At 45.5% G+C, this 14,094-nt stretch overlaps 1 protein-coding gene across 1 annotated transcript; it reads left to right on the forward strand.

Annotated features, from left to right (window-relative positions):
- Positions 1–136: 136 nt before the first annotated feature.
- On the forward strand, positions 137–6,524 carry Slc3a2 (solute carrier family 3 member 2). The gene is made up of 9 exons (XM_055613858.1): positions 137–679; positions 1,124–1,297; positions 2,152–2,246; positions 4,390–4,458; positions 4,564–4,622; positions 4,744–4,924; positions 4,996–5,139; positions 5,834–5,911; positions 6,004–6,524. The coding sequence occupies exons 1-9, from the start codon at positions 274–276 to the stop codon at positions 6,373–6,375; spliced, it is 1,578 nt and encodes a 525-aa protein (XP_055469833.1). The 5' UTR covers positions 137–273; the 3' UTR covers positions 6,376–6,524.
- The last annotated feature ends 7,570 nt before the right edge of the window (positions 6,525–14,094 follow it).

Genomic DNA, 14,094 nt, shown 5'->3' on the forward strand with positions numbered 1-14,094 from the left:
AACCTGGTCAGGACAAATTGGAGTTGTTATGCATAGGGTGCCTGCCTACATTCTCAGTTTCCCAGACTCTGGCTCTGCATCCCTTTAAGGGGCGGGCCGGGGCGGAGCCCTTGGGTCATTTTCCGCCGCCACGCCCGCCAGGCGGCAGAAGCTGTTACGGAAGCTAAGCTAGTCTCACAACCGCGGGACACCTACTTGAGCTGGGAGGTCCAGGCACGATTCGAGCCGCCCAACTAACATAGGCCGTGTCGTGTCACCCGTTCTACAGGCACCATGAGCCAGGACACCGAAGTGGACATGAAAGAGGTGGAGCTGAACGAGATAGAACCGGAGAAGCAGCCTATGAATGCAGCGGATGGGGCGGCGGCTGGGGAGAAGAACGGTCTGGTGAAGATCAAGGTGGCCGAAGACGAGGGGGAGGCTGGGGCCAAGTTCACGGGCTTGTCCAAGGAGGAGCTGTTGAAGGTAGCGGGCAGCCCGGCCTGGGTGCGTACCCGCTGGGCGCTGCTGCTGCTCTTCTGGCTCGGCTGGCTTGGCATGCTGGCGGGAGCCGTGGTAATCATCGTTCGGGCGCCGCGCTGCCGTGAGCTCCCGGTACAGAGGTGGTGGCACGAGGGCGCCCTCTACCGCGTCGGCGACATTCAGGCCTTCCTAGGCCCGGAAGCCGGAGGGATAGTTGGTGAGTGGGGTGCACACCTCATCGTTTTCCCCTTGTGCTCCCTCCTTTTCGAGCCATCTGCTGCTTTCCTCCCTTCTCGCCCTCTCTAGAACTCAGATGGTTCTCCACTGCACCCTGTTTCCGGGACCATTCTTTGGCAAAAAAAAGAAAAAAAAAAAATCCCTCCTTTCTTTAAAGAAAAAGCTAACCTGACCCCTACTTCTTCCAAAGGGTGGCTGACTCAGCACATTCAAACACCTCCCACCCCCAACCACGCGGCCCCTGAGCCAGTCCAAACCAGTTTCTGAAGTAATGTGCGAGGCTCCTTGCGTCAGCTCCTTTGCCTCAGCTACTTTGTCTCGTGATTCAACCCCCTCCATAGGGAGTCGGAAAGTGTTGGAGAGAATGTGGAGGCCGGGGGGTTTTCATGCCCCACTGGTTAACCCATCCCTGTCCTCCTCATAGGTCTGAAGAAGCATCTGGAGTACTTGAGCACCCTGAAGGTGAAGGGCCTAGTGTTGGGCCCAATTCACAAGAACCAGAAGGATGAAATCAATGGAACCGACTTGAAACAGATTGACCCCACGTTAGGCTCTCAGGAAAATTTTAAAGACCTTCTACAATGTGCCAAGAAAAAGAGTAGGTCTTTCTAAGAAAGCAGAAGGGGTTTGTTATTCTGGCTAAGAAGCCGGATAGGGTTTTTGTTTGGTTTATTCCTAGCTGGCTCAGAGCTTTTACAGGACAGACGCAGGGGAGATAGGATGTTATGATTCACATTAAGCAGTGTGGTTCAAATGTTCTCTAGTTAGCTGAGTAATTTTCATTTATTTTGGTTTTGGTTTTGAAGTAGGCACTTATCATGTAGCTTGGATTGGTGGGCCTGTGCCTTACCACATAGATCAGGCTGGATGCAAGTTTACAAAGTCGCTGATCCTGAGTGCTAGAAGTGTGCCACCATGGCTGGCTAAAATCAATGGCTTTTAAATTTACGAAGTGGATCCTTCATGTGCAAGGGATTCCAATACTGTTTTAAAAGTCAATATAGAGGGCTGTGAATGTAGCTCAGTTGGTAAGAATGCTTGCCTATTATCCATGAAGCCCTGAGTTTGATTGCCCTTCACAACATAAAACAGATGTAGAAGTATGTACCTATAATCCCAACACTTGGGAGGTAGATGTAGGAGGCTATTTATCCTCAGCCAGCCAGCCTGCATCTACATAAAACCCTGTCTCAAGATGGAGGGCAGGGGGACAAACCAAAACCTCAGTATGGAAACATGTTGAAAGACGTTACCCTGTGGAGGGGAAACCCAGGGCTCTGTTGCTCAAACTTACTTGCTCCACTATAAAACAAATTGAAGGGTTTGGTGGGGTTCATTCAGGTCTAAGCATTTGTACAAACCCTTCATAGTGTACATACAGCCTTGTGTTCAAGTTCCTTCTGTCCTTTTATTACCCCAAAGAATTTCTCTCAACTGGTTTTTTTGTTCTAGGCATTCACATCATTTTGGACCTTACTCCCAACTACCGGGGCCAGAATACATGGTTCCTCCCTGCTCAGGCTGACATTGTAGCCACCAAAATGAAGGTGAGTTTTATGGCTGGTGGCATATAGATGCTGGGGCTATTTGGATTCATTCACAGCAATCCTCTGTGCACGTAGCATGGTTCTCACAAGTAGGAATCCCTCCTCCCATCCCATGGTGCACAGTGTTTCTAGCTATTTCTTTTCTGACTGCTCTTTTTTGTGTTTCGTTTACTCTAGAAGCAAGGCTGTGCCAGGAAGGGAATTTCTCAGATGTCAGTCTGGAAGTTTTAATTTTTCTTTTTGTGACAGGAAGTCTTTTCTTTCTCTGTGGGAATCTTGACCTGACTGGCTTCCCGGTTTCTGTTTGATATGTTTGGAATGGAGCCCAGTTTGAAATTATAAGCACTAGGGTCTTACTATGATGTTCCTGGGATTTTATTTTGTCAAGTATTTTATTATTTAAGAAAAAAGTTTAACTCCAGTATGAGTTTTTTTTAAAGATTTATTTGTTTTCATGTATATGAGTGTTTGCTCACATGTGTATGTATATTCTCCATGTGCATGTCTGATATCCCAGGAAGCAAGAAGAGGGTGTTAGATTCCCCTGGCACTGAAGTTACAGAGTTGTGAGCTGCTGTATGGATGCTGAGAACTGAACCTGGGTTCTCTGCAAGAGCAGCAAGCACTCTTTAACCACTGAGCTATCTTTGTAGCCCCCTATCCCAAGTATTTTATAGCTTGTATCTAATTTCTTCTGTAAACTCACAAAATGCCTGTTATTGCTAATCTGTTAATGAGGAAATTGAAACACAGTCACTGCATCTTTTCCAGACTTGCAGTCTCAAGGAGTCTTCAGTAATCTGCCTTTCCTTGAGGTAGTGGCTCAAACTCTGCAGCCACCAGGCCAGGGTAAATCTTCTAACGTCATCCTAGCTTTTGATGTCTATGTGTTAGGACACTGGCAGGTCCAGGATGGACATGACAAACTAGAAGCAGATGCTGACACTTTACTGTCAGCTGTGATTCTGAGGGAGTCATATTTTGGATTATCAGCATGTGGGTAGGACTCCCATAATCATCCAGGCTCTTGCAAGTTTGGCTTTTGTTAGTTACTGGGAGATTTGTGTTCTATAACTTTGTTGCCTTGGATGACCTTGAGCTCTTAATCCTCTTGTCTCCCAAGTGCTGGGATCCTATACTCAGGAAATCTGCTAAAAGTTAATGATAAGGAAGTTCAAAGTACTAGAGAAAGCCTGTAATATTAGCACTTGAGAGTTGGAGGCAGGAGGATCAGAAGTTAAAGCACAGTCTCAGTTATGTAATGAGTTGGTCTTCAGTCAAAAAGAAAAGTAACTGGTACTGTTTTCAGGTGGTAGCCTCAGATGAAGGAGTAGTGCAGATGAGAGGGGAAGAAAGAGGGAGTGGGGGTGGGGTTCTGTGCTGAGTGCCAGTTGAAGCCAGGGCTTAAACCTTCAGGCCTGGGCCTGTTCTGCAGAGCTGGCCTATTTTCAAATGTCTTAACATCCCTCAGGCTGTGTTTTGAATTTCAAACTTTCTCGTTCTTGGCGTTGCTCCCACCAGCTCTTGTGGGAGAACACAGGCTCTGCAGGCCTCAGGAAAGTAGGAAAGGAGCAAGTACATTTGCCTTAGGGTTTTGACTGGTATGGTAGGTGCTATCTCTGCTGTTCTCAATTATGATCTTAGCCATGTCTTGCTTCTCTGAGCCTGTTTCTTTGTCTCTAACTTGAAGATATTTTTATTCCATATACTAAGTGTTAAATGTTAGAGCTATGCATGCAAATTTTCTCTTGTGTCATTTCTATAGTTGTTAAAAATGAAGCTGTGTGATTTGTCAAAGGCAAGAGTAGAGCATAGAAAAATGCTATTGCATAACCAAAGCATTGATGAGGAACCAAGGGCTAACCTTTGAAATTGGGAGAGTGGGGCTGGAGAGATGGCTCAGGGGTTAATTTCTTCCAGAGGTCCTGAGTTCAATTCCCAGCAACCACATGGTGGCTCACAACCATCTATAGTGAGATCTGGTGCCCTCTTCTGTGCAGACAAAACACTATATATGTAATAAATAAATCTTAAAAAAATAAACTGAGAATAAACCCCTGTTTTCTACGGGTCGAGGGAAATTTGATGTAGGTAAGGGCTTGCTTGTGTATTGATTTTTCCTTTGTTGTTTTGTCCCCTGTAGGAAGCTCTGAGCTCTTGGTTGCAGGATGGTGTAGATGGGTTCCAAGTTCGGGATGTGGAAAAGCTGAAGGTGAGTGTCCTTTCTGCATTGAGAGGCAAAGTTTTGGTGAGAAGAGTGGGTCTCAGCCAGGGCTAGGTAATGTTCTCTGTTCTGATTCTGCTTTTTTCCTACTAGGATTCATCCTTGTACTTGGCAGAATGGCAGAATATCACCAAGAACTTCAGTGAGGATAGGTAGGTGCCTGACACCCCTGCCTGGCTGAGCCCGTTATGAGAGCCCCTTGGAGTTCAAAGCCAAGAGGGGAGTTTACCTCCTGCCGTTTGCTAATGACACTTGTGTCCTTGTTTTGTGCAGGCTTTTGATTGCAGGGACTGAGTCCTCTGACCTGCAGCAAATTTTGAGCATACTTGAATCCACCAACGACTTGCTGTTGATTAGCTCATACCTGTCAAATTCCAGTTTCACTGGGGAGGATACAGAATTCTTAGTCACTAGATATTTGAATGCCACTGGCAGTCACTGGTGCAGTTGGAGTGTAAGTACCATGCTATTGTAGGGAAGGTGGTTTTAGGGTGGGAGGTACTCAACAGGCATATCTTCCTTTAGGTGTCTCAGGCAGGACTCATGACGACCTTTGTACCAGCTCAACTTCTCCGACTCTATCAGCTGCTGCTCTTTACTCTGCCAGGGACCCCTGTTTTCAGCTATGGGGATGAGATTGGCCTGCAGGCAGCTGCCCTTCCTGGACAGGTACCCCTTGTCTTCTGCCCAGCACAGTGTGGGAAATAGTATTGTTTTATGTATCACATAATGGCATCTGTGGATGACAGCCAAGAGACAACAGCCTTAAGGTAGAACTTTGTTAGATTTCTTGTCAGTCATCCTGTGGGTTATGTTGCAAGTATATATCTTTTAAACAGGGTTTTCCTGTTGTCATACTCATTGTATAGCCTGGGCTGGCCTCAGACACCATGTAATCTGTTCTCCTGGAATGGAACTCAACATGTGTGGGGGGAGAGGGGAAATGTAGGTTCATACACAGGGATCAGTACAGTTTTGTGGAGTAAGTTCTTGCCTTCAGCCTTTCTGTGGGTTCTGGGGACCAAACTCAGGTTGTCAGGCTTGCATATAAAGTGCTTTTACCCATTGAACCATCTCACTAGACCTATTTTCAAAGGTATTGCCTGGTGTCTGGTAAGATGTTCAGAATGGTGCCAACATTCGTTTATTGGACAGTGGTACTTTGCATCCATTTGAGCCCTCTGGGAACTGGTAGCTTAGTGACAGTCCAGACAAACAAGGCACTGGGTGCCATGATAGGGTGCTATCACAAAGGCATCTACCAGCAGAAAACAGCACAAAATGATGAAATGGAAATATCGAGAATGAGAAGAAGGAGAATAGATCCACCCTCTTTTAAAGTCCCATACTCTCTGTTTGTTAGCCTGTGGAGGCCCCATTCATGCCATGGGATGAGACCAGCATCTCCCACAGCCCTGTAAGCTCCAACATGACAGTGAAGGTAAGCAGTTTAAGCCTGACCCTCATGGTGGACAGGTGGCTTACGGATGCCTAAAGACCCCCTCCTTTCCTTCTGTGTATGTCTATTTTCAGGGACAGGATGAAGACTCTGGCTCCCTCCTTACCCAATTTCGGCGGCTGAGTGACCTTCGGGGTAAGGAACGCTCTCTGTTACACGGAGACTTCCATGCACTGACCTCCTCATCTGGCCTCTTCGCCTACATCCGCCACTGGGACCAGAATGAGCGCTACCTGGTGGTGCTCAACTTTCAGGATGTGGCCGTGTCAGCCAGGCTAGGGTCCTCCAGCCTCCCTGATGGCATGAACCTGCCAGTCAGCGCTGACCTGTTTCTCAGTACCAACAGTGCCCGGCTAAGCCATGAGGAGGATGCCTCCCTGAACCTGGAAAACCTGAGCCTGAATCCTCATGAGGGCTTGCTGTTACAGTTCCCTTACGTGGCCTGATCTACCTGTCCAGACCCCTTCTCCTTTCCCCAGGCCATTTGAATTCTGTTTTTTTTTTTTTTTTTTTTCTTTTTAACTTTTGCAGATTACATACAAATTCTCACACTGGGTGTTTTTGTCTTCAAATAAAAATCACCCCTGCTTCATGAGATTCTGTCTTCCCTTCATCCTTCATTATAGGATTTCTCTTCCTCTCTTGGCCTACCCCGCCCCCAATAGTCTCAGCTAGTTCTATACAGCTGTTCCAGCTATTAATAATTTAGGGACCAAGGCTAGAAAAGGGCCCTTACAAGGTTAACAGCAAGGAGGTGTCAGGGCTGGAGCAGGAGCCACACCTCATTCTAGGGACTTGGTTATTTCCAGCTTTTCCTTATCTGTCTTAGCACAGGTGTCCATCCCTGGTGGTCAGTTCTCGTTCTCTCTCTCTCTCTCTTTCTCTCTCTCTGCCATTTGTCTCTTCAAGAAAAAAAAAAAAGGGGGTGGGATAGCTTGAAGAATGCACACAGGGCCTGTGGGGCTTCCAGCAGAGAAGAAAAGCCCTTTCAGTCGGTGGTGAGGCCCTGGTATGCACAGGACACTGATCCCTAGCGCCATACCCCCACTCCTGAAAAAAGCCAGTTAGACAAAACCTGTGCTTCCATGTAGTCTCTTGTGTGGAGATAAAGAAATAAGGAATAAACATTTTCGTGCGATGGATATGGATAATCAAGAAGGAAAAAGTTGGGATAGAGAGATGGAGTGTAAGAGTACCAGATACTTTTGTAGAGGACCCAAGTATAGTTCCCAGTACCTGTATGGTAGCTCAACCATCATTTATCCCCATTCCAGGGGATCAATATCCACTTCTGGTTTTGCAGGCATCAGGTTCAGGGAAAGCACACAAATAAAACTGGAAAGATGCTTTTGGGAGTAGGAGGGTTGGGGTTGGAGGAGGTCACACCAAGGATTTGAACTAACCCATGCATGTGGCCTGGTACAAAGTCAAACAGGTTACACTGTCAGAAGTTTGACATATCTGGTAGGTCTGGAGAAGTTTGTGGTTATATGAATGGAAGAATGATTGGTACTCATGAAGGAGTAAATGAGTGAAAAATGAAGGTTATTCGGTGAGCAGATCACAAAGGGCTTCATAAAGCAGTCACAGAGGATGTGAGGTTTGGTAGACTGCACGGGCCGTGGGACTGCCCTTTTCCAAGAGCCTTGTTTGTTTTTTGAGGCAGAGTTTCTCTGTGTAGCCTTGGCTATACTGGATCTCTGTGAGTTTGAGGCCAGCTTTGTAGACAAGGCTGGCCTCAAACAGATCTGCCTCTGCTGGGAATGTCGGTGTGCGCCTCTGTGCCAGCTCCAAACCACTGTTTAATGAGCTCCCTTAGGAGCACTATGTGCTAGGATGAGTCACAGAATTGTCTTACTAGCAAAAGGGTAGACAACGAGATAAAGGGAGAGGGGCATGGGCAGAGCCTGGGATGTGGGAAGGTTTCCCTTATCATCTCCCAGGATTCAACACCACCTTGCCATAAGTCACAAGGAAGCAGGAAGCTCACTTGAGCCTTAGGTGACTAGAGTTGTATTGTCTCAATTTCAGTGGAGCCAAGAATGATGAACTGATCTTCCTGTCTCTACCTGTAGAATTACAGGCATGCCTCAGTCTGCCAGACTTGTTTCTGGTTTGTTTGTTTTGAGGTAGTATCTAGCAATGTAGTCCAGGCTGTCTTCAAACTTGGCAATCCTGCTTCCGCTTCTGAGTGCTGAACCTCATGTATCAACTTGCCTTCAGTCTCCAGCAACTCCTGAGGCTCTGGACAAATACTTTAGCATCCATTTCCTTAAGAGGTTTCATGATAGCCACAAAGACAACTGAGAAGGGACATTCTAGGGACCTAGAAATTACTTACCTTGAAGCTGAGGACAAAGGCCAGACTTGTGGGGAAGAGTCATTTGGAACTGAACATAGGGTCTAAGGGAGTGGAATAGGAGTTGGAGGGCCTAGAGCAGTGACTTCTGACCTTTTTTTTATTATTATTATTATTTATTTTACATATATGAATGCTCTTTCTGCAGACCACCTGCAAGCCAAAAGAGGGCATCAGATCCCAATATTGTGAGCCACCATGTGGTTGCTGGGAATTGAACTTAGGACCTCTGGAAGGACAGAGGGTGCTCTTCACCATCTCTCCAGCCCCCACTGACTTGTTTAACAACCTTGATTGTGTGATTAGCAGAAGAGCAGGGAGGCAGGTGAAGCTGGCTTGGGACGAGCCAAGGAGACCTACTAGGGTGATGATGGAGGAGGCAAGGCAGAAGGTTGCTTCTTGCATTGATTTGCAGGTCACTCCATAGGATTTATTGTTTTATCAGCCAGTGATTTTTTTAGATGGTCTCCATGGGCCTTGGTGTTAACTTCAACCTTCACAACCTGAGGAACAAGAACATGGTGGATATTTTGACTCTTCTAACCTTGGAGAAAAGAACATGCTGGACCTTATGTGCAGGCAACCTCTACAATGGGCTGAAGCTTGATGTGTGTGTGTGTGTGGGGGGGGGGCTGAGCCTCTGAAGGTATTCTCCTGTAGAGGACAGATCCAAGATATTAAAAGCTTTAACCAGCCGGGTGTTAAATCTACGGGTGTCGTAGTGGTGCACACCTTTAAACCCAGCACTCTGGAGACAGAAGCAGTTGGATCTCTGTGGGTTTGAGATTGGTCTACAAAGTGAGTCCATGACAGCCAGGGCTCTTGTTACATTGAGAAACCCTGTCTCAAAAAAACCAACCAACCAAACAAACAAAAAACAAAACAAAATCCTTAACTAATTTAAGACCCAGCTCTTGTTTTTTTCATCTTCTCCTTGCCTGAGGCCTTTGAGAGAAGTCCACATTGACTCCTGCTCTTAAGACATACTACCCTTGGACTGGGGAGATGGCTCAGAAGTTAAGAGCACTATCTGCTCTTCCAGGGGTCGTGAGTTCAATTCCCAGCAACCACATGGTGGCTCCCAACCATCTATAAGGAGATCTGGTGCCCTCTTCTGACCTGCATGTGTTTGTAGGTAGAACACTGTATACATAATAAATAAATCTTGGGGGAAAAAAAAAAGACATACCACCCTTCCTCCCAGCACCCCTTACCCCCTAGCTTTGTCTATTCTTGACCTCTTCCTTGAGGCTCCCACCCCTTCCCTCTGTTTACTTTCCCAGGGTTCTCCTGATCTTCCCTTTTCCCTCTTCTTTGCTGCCTAGTTTGTTTTGTTTAATAAGCTTGCACTATGTAGTTCTGGCTGGCCTGGAACTCACAGAGATCCTTCTGCTGCTTCTTCCTAAGTGGAACCACCAAGCCTCGCCTCATGGTTCTCTTGACTGACTCAGTTACAGTGGGGTACTATGGCATGTGCTGTGGCTGTTTACTGTGGATTTTCTACTTATTTTAAAAGTTTGTTTTTATTGTATATACTTTATGGGCTGGAGAGATGTATTAGCAAGTAAGAGCACTTTCTGCTCTTGCAGAGGACTTGGGTTCAGTTACTAGTGGCCAAATGGTGGTTTATCGGTAGCTCCAGGTTCAGATGATCCAATGCTTTCTTCTGACCTCTGTAGGCACCAGGCACACTTGCAGTGCACAATGCATAAGTGTAGGTAAAACAGTCATGCACATAATAAAAGTAAATAAATCTTAAAAGTTTATGTTCTTTGGCTCATCGGTTAAGGGCACTAGCTACTATTCTAGAGAACCTGAGTTTAATTCCCAGCACCTACATGGCAGCTCACAATCATCTGTAACTCCAGTTCCAGGAGATCCAGTGCATCTTCTGACTTCCAGGGGCAGAAATACATGCCATCAAAACATCATACACATAACAAAATAATAATAAATTTAAATAATAAATAATAGATATAGTTCTTTTTCTTGGGCCTGTGGCATCGGCAAGATGGGCAAGTGTCGTGGTCCCCGTACTGCAGTCATCAGAAGTGGCATGATAAACAATACAAGAAAGTCCCCTTGGGCACAGCCCCGAAGGCCAGTCCCTTTGGAGGTACCTCTCATGCAAAGGGAATTGTGCTGGAAAAAGTAGGGGTTGAAGCCAAACAGCCAAATTCTGCTTATCTGGAAGTGTGTCAGGGTGCAGATGATCGAAAACGGCTAGAAGATCATAGCATTCGTGCTCAGTGACGGCTGCTTGAACTTCATTGAGGAAAATGAGGAAGTTCTGGTTGCTGGATTTGGTCAAAAAGGTCATGCTGTAGGTGATATTTCTGGAGTCTGCTTTAAGGTTGTTAAGGTAGCCAGTGTGTCTCTCTTGGCCCTGTACAAAGGCAAGAAGGAAAGACCAAGATCTTAAATGTTGACAATGCATATGAGGCAAAACAAAATGAGACCTAGTTCTGCTCCTTACTACTACAATGATACAGGGAAGCCTCAGAAACTGAGTTTGTCAGGGTCCTGGTGACACTCTGCCTCCAGACCTCTGTGTAGTGAGAAAACAAGTGGGAACTCTTGGAGATCCCACTGAAATCTGCAAGCTCTGGACCCTGATGGTGCAATCATCTTGAAAGCTAAGCGGGGTGTGGCCTGGTTAGTGCTTGTCTGGGAGGCCAAATGGGAAAACCAAGCATTGGGCTGGAGATACGGCTCTGGTTGAAAGCGCTGGCTGTTCGACAGGGATCCTGAGTTCATTTCCCAGAAACCATGTGGTGGCTTTCAACCATCTGTAATGAGATCTGGGGCCCTCCTTTGGCATGTAGGTGTACATGAAGGCAGAACACTGTGCATGATAAATAAGTCTTTAAAAAAAAGAGTGTAAGCATAATACATGTAAAAAGGAGCTGCATGAGGTGGCTCATCATGCCTTTAATGCCAACATTCCAGGGGCAGGTGGTTCTACACAGATCAAAGGGTAACTAACTTTCTTTCTTTTTTTTTTTTTTAAGATTTATTTATTTATTTATTTATTTATTTATTTATTTATTTATTTGTTATACCACATTCTGCCTGCATGTGTGTCTGCACACTAGATCTCATTATAGATGGTTGTGAACCACCATGTGGTTGCTGGGAATTGAACTCAGGACCTTTGGAAGAACAGTCAGTGTTCTTAACCTCTGAGCCATCTCTCCAGCCCCCAGAGGGTAATTTTCAAGAGTCAATTCTCTTTTCACTATTTGGGTTTCAGGGACTGAACTCAGGTCATCAGGATGGGCAGCAAGCACCTTTGTCTGCTGAGCCATTTCCTTGGCCTAAGATTAAAAATAAATTAACCTGTGGTGCTAGGGATTGAATGTAGGGTCATGTGTGTATTAGGCAAATGCCTTACTGCTGGGCTGCATCCTTAGGCCTTGGATAGACTAAGTGTGTGTGTGTGTGTGGGTACTAGGTATAAGGGGAGCTGGGCCATTAAGCTGATTAGGAGAGGCAAGAGAATAAGAGACAGGAAGGTGATGGTCTGGGTTTAGGTTCTCTAGGACCTACAGATGGAGGTTTCCAGCAGGGTAAAGTACAGCTCAGTACAGGGCAAGAGCTAGAAACCCTTGAGGTGTAGGTGGTGTGTGAAGGAAGTATTGCTGAGTGATGAGAAAGGCAGAAGTGGGAGGCTGGAGCCAAGGGTTGAGCACATTTACAGGATGAACGGTGGAAGGGACCCTAACAAAGAAAGAATAGAAGCAAACTGAGCCTCAGGAGTGGTGATAGGAAGGCAAGAAAGTGACAGGTTGGTGTCAGATAGAGTAGGTGGCCTTCAGATTGGTGACAAGAGTATTTAGTGGTGGTCTACAGGGCATGTTTTCCAGAGCCTTCAGGGGAGAATATAAAAGTAGAGTTTTCTCGTTGTACATGTTTCTAGATAGTATCAGTTGGTGTACCTGGTTGTCTTAAGCACCAAAAGAACTTAGTGGAAAGCTACCAGGAAATACCAGAAGAAAGCAGGATTAGACTCAGGAAATGGGCAGGAAGCAAGCACCAAGAAGCAGGAAGTTCGATTGTCTTTTAACTGGAACTGCCTGGGAGGCTGCCACAGGGGACATATTGCCAAGATGTGTGTGGCTGGGCACAAAAGCACAATGCACAAAGGCACAGTCTCTCTCGGTGGGGTGTGGGTGGTGCTGGAATTTACAATGTGTTCTTGAATGGTCCTGGTATATCCTGAGTCTCAGGATGAAGAGGGTTATTATTTTTTAAGTGCAGTTATTTAAAACATTTTAAAATAGGGGCTGGAGAGATGACTCAGCCATGAAAAAAGCCAGGCATCTTGCACATGCCTGTAACTCCAGTTACAAGGAGAGAGCAGAGAGGAGGATTACTGGGCCTTGTTGGTTTCCTATGAGGCAAGAAAGCATGAGCCCCAGGTTCAGGGAGAGACATTGCCTCAAAGGAATAGTTGAAGAGTGATAGGGGAGGGTACTCAAAGCCCCCCTTCAGCCTATACATTCACACAGCCCCACACAGACACACATATACACAATTAAGTAAATATATTTAAAAATGAAATCAGTAATGGCTGATTTGGCTCAGTAGGTAAAGGTTCCTGATGACCTGGATTCGACCCTGGCACCCACATAGTAGAAGGAGAGAGCTGACTCCTTTACCTCAATGGACACAGTTTTGCATGTGCATTGCATCCACCCATGAGTAAATGTAAAGGAAGTAAAAACATTTTTGTTTTGTTTTGAGACACAGGGTTTCTCTGTGTAGCCATGGCTCCTCTCTAACTCACTCTGTAGACCAGGCTGGCCTCAAACTCAAAGATCCACCTGTCTCTGTTTCCAGAGTGCTGAGATTAAAGGTGTGCACCACCACTGATCAGCAATAAGTAAAAAAACTTAAATTAACATACATAGTACTAGGTTTCATTATGCATTTTCAAATAAAATTGTTTCTATCTATTTTCCTCCCATTCTTTCCTTCATCTCTTTGACCCATGGCCTCCTTTCTGTTTTTATGTCACATGAGACCTCAATGCTTTTTTTCTTTTTCATTTTGCTTGTTTGAAGACAGAGTCTTTGAATGTAGCCCTGGTTGTTCTGGAACTCGATTTATCACGTAGACCAGGCTGACCTTAAATTCACAGAGATCTGCTTCCTAAATGCTGGGATTAAAGCCATGCCAACATGCCTACCTTCTTTTTCTTTAAAAAAGAAATTATTGTGTGTCTGCATGATGTGTACATGTGTGTGGTTCATGCCACAGTTTGAGCATGGAGTTAGAGGACAACTTTGTGTAGTTGTCTTTTTTCATTTTTATGTGGGTTCTGGGGATTGAACTCAGGTGATTAGGCTTATTCCGAAAGCACCTTTATTCCCTGAGCCATCTTTCTAGTCTCTCAGTACCTCTTTCTCCCCACTCTTATGGTCTCCATTCTAATATCATAGCCTATACTTATACTCATTCTCACAAATACATCTCTATGAACATTGTAAGCTAGGATCTACATATGAGAAAGAACATGCTGTTTTTTTCTTTCTGAATCTGGATTAAAGAGGGTGTGTTAATCAGGGTTCTCTAGAGGCACAGAACAGTTAGAATGAATTTATATATATTAAAAGGGTGTTTATTAGAGTGGATTAGGTGCTGAGGTTTGACTAGTTGAATGATGTCTGTCTTTTGGAAAGTCCAAGAATCCAGTAGTTGTCTGGTCCTTGAAGCTGCATGTCTCAGCTGGTTTTCAGTGTACGTCGGAATCCTAGAGAAGTATTCTCTAATACCAGCAAAATAATACCTCCATTGCAGACAG

This window comes from Psammomys obesus, unplaced genomic scaffold, assembly GCF_907164565.1.
Source record: "Psammomys obesus unplaced genomic scaffold, mPsaObe1.curated_primary_1811, whole genome shotgun sequence".
NCBI lineage: Eukaryota > Metazoa > Chordata > Mammalia > Rodentia > Muridae > Psammomys > Psammomys obesus.